Genomic DNA, 5,724 nt, shown 5'->3' with positions numbered 1-5,724 from the left:
AGCTTAACAGGACTATGAAAGTAGAGTTATTACATAACTAAAAAAATATTTCAAATTTTGCAGTGAGGTCTCATCTAACTGCAGGTAAAGTTTACAGATCTGAAGTAGTCATAAGTTTGTGCAAAACTTGGTTGTTTGTCTATTTTAAGTTCACACATTTAAGAAAAGAACAGATTATACCAACCCAGTTTTGTGAAGTTCTGCCATGCTTGCACCTAAGTTTATGCTGGACATTTCAGATGGTAAAAATTGTGGATGGGACTTTTTGTAGTGCCAGAACATCTACAGGAATGCCAGTCCAGAGTGCCTAAGAAAATCTTATTTGACACAACTGTGACAAAAAGATGAAATGGCAATATTCACTGTTTATTTACACCCTGATTAGCATGCAGCTTAATTTATACCCCTATTCAGCTAAGCACTTAATTTGCACACACACAATTCCCATTGAAGAAATGAGACAAAAACATGCTTATGAGCTTTATTGAATTAGGGGTTTGTAATAGCATCAGAGGTCTGGGGTAGTTTTTAGTGTTTTGTTAGGGAAAAAAAGCATGTGTTTCCAAGATGGTAGAACAAGTGTTTGGACTATTTCCAAGGAACAAAATAAAATTAAAAAAATTCAAGCAGTTTGGAATTTATAATTATAATTTATAATTGGAATTTAAAGTTCTCTCTCTCATCACTTCCCTATAATATATTGTGCTTAATACAAGGACAGGAGTCCTGAATGTCACAGAGGCTCTTCCTGCCATGGAACAGAACAATTTGTAAAGTTCTAGTTGGCAGTATAAATTAATTCAAGATTGGCTGATATATGGTGATGGGTGTGGTATTCTATTGTGGATTCAAAAAAACCCAAAAAACTTTAAATAAACTTTAACTTAGATTGCTGATGGAAAAAGGGGAGTCCTATTCATATTAAAAAGCAAATGCTAGAGCTGTTTGCTGTTCTCACTACTATCATATACTCTTGTTATCCTAGCCCTTAATTCCCATACACTTGTCATCCTGACTCAAATCAGATGGGGATTTAAGAAAAACAAATAAAAAAAGAAAACCCACAACCAACCCTCATCTTCACAGAAGCAGCCTTTCTGTGCATGAACATCACAGAATTTCTATCAAGATGACCAAGCTACTTCTTTCAGTCATTATTATTTCTCAGTAACAGCCCAGTCTGCTTCCCAAGGCAGGTCCCACATTTTTGTGCATGAATGAACTACTTGTCCAACATCTCAACACGTTCTAGTGTCCATCATTAGGAATTTAAAAATGGTGCAACACTCACTAAAATATCTGTAAAAGAATTACCATGTAAATGTATGAAAAACACTAAGTGCAAACAGCTTTTTGCTGCAAGTTGTTTAGAGTTTACTGAAATGTCTTAATATTAAGGCACAGGCCTACAGTTCATTTCATGCATTTGATATTACACAGTGAGTTTTCAAAAAAATGCAATGAAATGATAGTGAATTTTACTTAAAAAAAAAAAAAAAGTTCCTCTCATGCTACAAAATGGAGGTTCTTATCCGTACTTTACAGGTACTGCATGTATGCATGCAGCAGAACAGTAGCCTTACATACAATGAATATAATCCAAGGACACTTTCTAAAAGAAAAAAAAAGTAGTTTAAATGAATAATTTAAGTGTTTTCTGTTTAACATGCAACAAAAATAATATTCCATGATATTTTACTTGATTCATAAGAATATTAAGAACACACCTTCCCATTATTCTGAAAAGAAAAGAAATGGCAAGAGATTGGAGTCAGAATTTTCAAAAATAGTCTAATTTTAGGCTCCTATGGCCAGATTCTTTTGTGTGTATTAAGTGCTCAACACTTTGCAAATTTGGTTACCTGAAATCTAAAGTCAGTCTCCTGTGCTTGAAAAACTTTGCCTAAACGCTTTAAAGTTGACTGGGGACAAGGAGAATATTTTCATTCAAGAACGTGTTTGCATCAGTAATGTAAAACAAATGTAGTTTTCGGTTCAAATTCACAGTGCCCTTAAGTTTATAATTTCCTTTCTTCAGGGTAAAAGTATTTGACCTGTGTAATTAACTGTCGGCCATCTTGCTGCCAAGTGACCCAAAACCTATGTGTACAGTACAATTACAGTTGCAGGTACTTATCAGAGAAAGCATTGTCTTGTGAGCAGCATGGTTGAGAAATACCCTGAAGGCTAAGCAGGTCCTACCAAAACTGCTCAAAAGATGATACTTTTATCAAATGAGGCATTCATGATTATACAAATAAGTTTATTAAAATCATTAAAAATATATATATATTCTAGTTCCATGGTAAACATTTTCAGTAGAAATGTACAAGTTTATGTGAAGTCATACGCAATACTTCTACAATCTATTTGCACACAGGAACAATTATGGCAAAGTAGAAAATGGGGTCACAGATTTTAAATAGCGTTTAGATACTAGTCACACATGACTAAGAAGGTTACTTACAAAAATAGCAGTAGTTTTATCATAGTCAAACAAGTGCTTAGATCAGTATGGCAATATCTAAGATTGAGAGATCCAGCGGTTCCAGGAATTGGTAATGATACAGAACCTTTAGTCTCTGTCACTTGTTTTTCACAGAATTGTGGTCAGGATTCTGGTGCAATTTCTTCATACAACCAGGAATTAGGAAACCTACTATTACCTCATAACCTTACAAAAGGGTTAGGAAGATTTACACTTGTAAAGTGCTCTGAACATTACGTTTGAAATATGGGTGGCCAGTATATTTTTCAAGTTTAACCTGGGTGGGTAGCATCCAAAAAGTATTTCTACTGGATGTGATTTCATGGCCTACAGCCAATTTAATGGAGAGTAAGTAGACTGATACAACTGGAGCTTGTACAAGTGGCTCCCCAACAGTCCCACTTGCTTCACTTTATTTAAAAAACAAAAACAAAAAAACCAAACCCTTGCAAAAACAATCCCCCCATCACACTTCCACACTGCTTGAAGGGAAGAAAGACACAGGCTAGAAGGGAAGAAAGCACCTGAGCAGCCAGTGAGGGAGAAAAGAAATGGCATTAAAGAAAAAGCTTAATATGAATACCATTTAAGTATCTATTCTCTGAAAAAAAAAGTTGTCTATACATTATTTTGAGAGATAAACACTTAAGGAATGGTAAAGTTTTTTTAACCCAAAAAATTAACCACAGACACTTCAGAATGTGTGGCAATGCCATTAAATGCACATTTCTGGTATATTATGTGCCCAAACATATTATAAGTCAGTTATTTCCTGAACACCTGATGTGCTTGCTGGAAAAGCAAGATTCATTGGCTGAAAAGATGGCAAGTAATACAAGAAGCCAGGCAAAATCAGATGGCATTGTTTGGTGATCAGAGGCCTATAATGCAGTATTTACTAAACCAGTTAATTAAATGAGCATCTAACCATATTACTTCTGAGAAGACTTTACAAAAAGGTCTACTGACTTTTAACTGAATTGCATCTCAAATGGACTATTTAGGTAAGAAGCTTCCTAATAGCTTTGTGAAGGCATAAAACTTGAATCTGAAACCAAAAAAAGTATTTGCCTAACTCAGATGTTTAAATATTATGAAACCTATTTCCAACAGATGTTTTAATGGAGTCACTACCATAGTAGTTCAGCAACTATGTACAATTTCACCTACAGAAAGTATGCTTTCTAAAGCTGACTGATAAAATTCATGAGTCATCAGTAACTTTCAAAACAGGTCAGTTACAATAAAGAAAGGGGAAAATTCTCTAATATTTGGACACGGGTCTAGGATTTTATCCCTACTGAAATCCATGGGTGTTTTGCAATTTACATGAATGAAACAAAGCTTTCATCTTTATTGTTTGACTGACAACTCTTTTCCATATAAAACCTTACTACCCATTTCAAAATCGCAATTTTGCAAGGTAAATGCAGCCACTATTCTGTGCCTCTATTACATATCACAATCACTTTTAATGTAAGACGAAATAATTGATATCTGGACTTTATGAACCTGTTTTTTAAGTCAAGTGTTATATAACCTTTGAAAGGAAATGGTAAACATCTTTTATTTTTGCCATGCTAGATGCATTTCAGACATACCATTTCTTATTCCAGCTGAGAAGAATATAATAATAAAAAAGAAGTCTGTTATGCAAAAAACAGACTTCAGATAGACATGGTCAGATCTTTTTAACCCAAAATGTAGATTGGAAACACTAACCTTATTTTTATAAGAATCTTTTTAGAATTTAATAAATACCTCAAACTTTCTAGCTCTTGTAAGCTACTAGCACAATGCTGCAAAGTGCAACTGACTTGTCTGTTTTTATTCATTCTGTTTTCAAAATATGAGTTGTGTATTAATAAACAAAATAAATGCGTTCAAAATATTAGAGCCTGGCAGTGTCCATTTAATATTGCAAGACAGCCAAATAAAAGTCAATGATTTTGCAGTGATAGAATATATTTTTAATCAGTCTTCTGTCAACACTTCGTCTTCTAACATTAGCTTCCGTTTCATAATGCTTTTGATTTTCTTGTTCTGGGTGATGCTCCATCTTCTAATTTTACTGCTCCATTGACCACATTAGCTATAAGTTTAAACAGGTAAAATTAAGTACATGTGACATGCTATTTGTCTCTTTGCAGTGTAAAAATAAGATTATATACAAGTGCTCATGTTGGTAGTAAAACCTAAAAATGTCAGGGAGCAATACTTCTGTACCTACACACTGATGGCAAAATCAGCTGAAATCCTTGTGCACATAAAGCTCTTGTAACTTCCTGTTTTTTCCAACTTCGTTAAAATAAAACAGATTAAACTGTGGTAAAAGCAGCGAAAGCTGCCATATGCTTGTATACGTTAGGGTTTCCTTTGACATTAACCGGTGGGATTCAGAGCACCTATGTAAATATCCGAGTCTGTCTTTAAACAGAAAAAAGCCCAAAACAAACCAAAAGACCAGATCCTTAAAAGATATTTTTGAACCTTTACTCCCAACAATTTCATTGGGAATTACGTACTTAAAAACACTGCAGGATCCTGGGCTGGATGTGCTACTGATCAGGGGTGTAACACACAGAATTTATATATATTTAATAGAGTAACAGAACAAAAAATGTTTTTTAGATCTTAAAGGATGCTCATGTCCTAATGCTTATCCTTCCTTTAGGCAGTTAGTTCTGAAAGTGAAAATTTTGTATAATTACAACTGTGTGAACTGTCAATATGAGGGCAACAAAGAACTATGATAATATCCTGCCTGACTAACCTGGTCTCTTTCTATGACCAGGTAACAAACAGCTTAGATGGGAAGGAGGAAGTCGATGTCATCTTCTCGGACTTCCAGAAGGCCTTCGACAGTGTCCCACCCAATTCTGGTGGGCAAGCTGAGGGACTGCGGCACTGATAAATGCACAGTCACATGGGTGGCAAACTGGCTCCAGGGGCGCACCCAGAAGGTGGTGGTGGATGGGTCAATGTCGCCCTGGGAGGGTGTGGGCAGCGGAGGCCCCCAGGGCTCGGTCCTTGGGCTGGTGCTGTTCAACATCTTCATTAGCGACCTGGACGAGGGTGTGGAGAGCACCCTGTTCAAGTTCGCTGATGACACCAAGCTGTGGGGTAAAGTGAATACGCCGGCAGTCAGGGACCGCATCCAGGCAGACCTGGATGGGTTAAAGAAGTGGGTGGATCTGAACAGGATGCGGTTCAACAAGGACAAGCGCAGGGTGCTG

The 5,724-nt window shown here is 36.0% G+C and overlaps 1 protein-coding gene across 1 annotated transcript in view; it reads right to left on the bottom strand.

The window, feature by feature from the left end:
* Window positions 1-2,246: 2,246 nt before the first annotated feature.
* The window catches only part of LOC109292445 (translocating chain-associated membrane protein 1-like 1), a 47,651-nt gene continuing 44,173 nt past the window's right edge, over window positions 2,247-5,724 (bottom strand). Inside the window, exon 11 of the mRNA XM_019509877.1 lies at window positions 2,247-4,580. Coding sequence (XP_019365422.1) covers window positions 4,507-4,580 — 74 coding nt within the window. The 3' untranslated portion in view covers window positions 2,247-4,506. The remainder of the gene's footprint in view (window positions 4,581-5,724) is intronic.

The sequence above is a fragment of the Gavialis gangeticus genome, unplaced genomic scaffold, assembly GCF_001723915.1.
Source record: "Gavialis gangeticus isolate Ggan-Ray unplaced genomic scaffold, GavGan_comp1, whole genome shotgun sequence".
Lineage (NCBI taxonomy): Eukaryota > Metazoa > Chordata > Crocodylia > Gavialidae > Gavialis > Gavialis gangeticus.
Note: the sequence above shows the minus strand (reverse complement) of the source record. Positions and strands in the feature narration are given on the sequence as shown.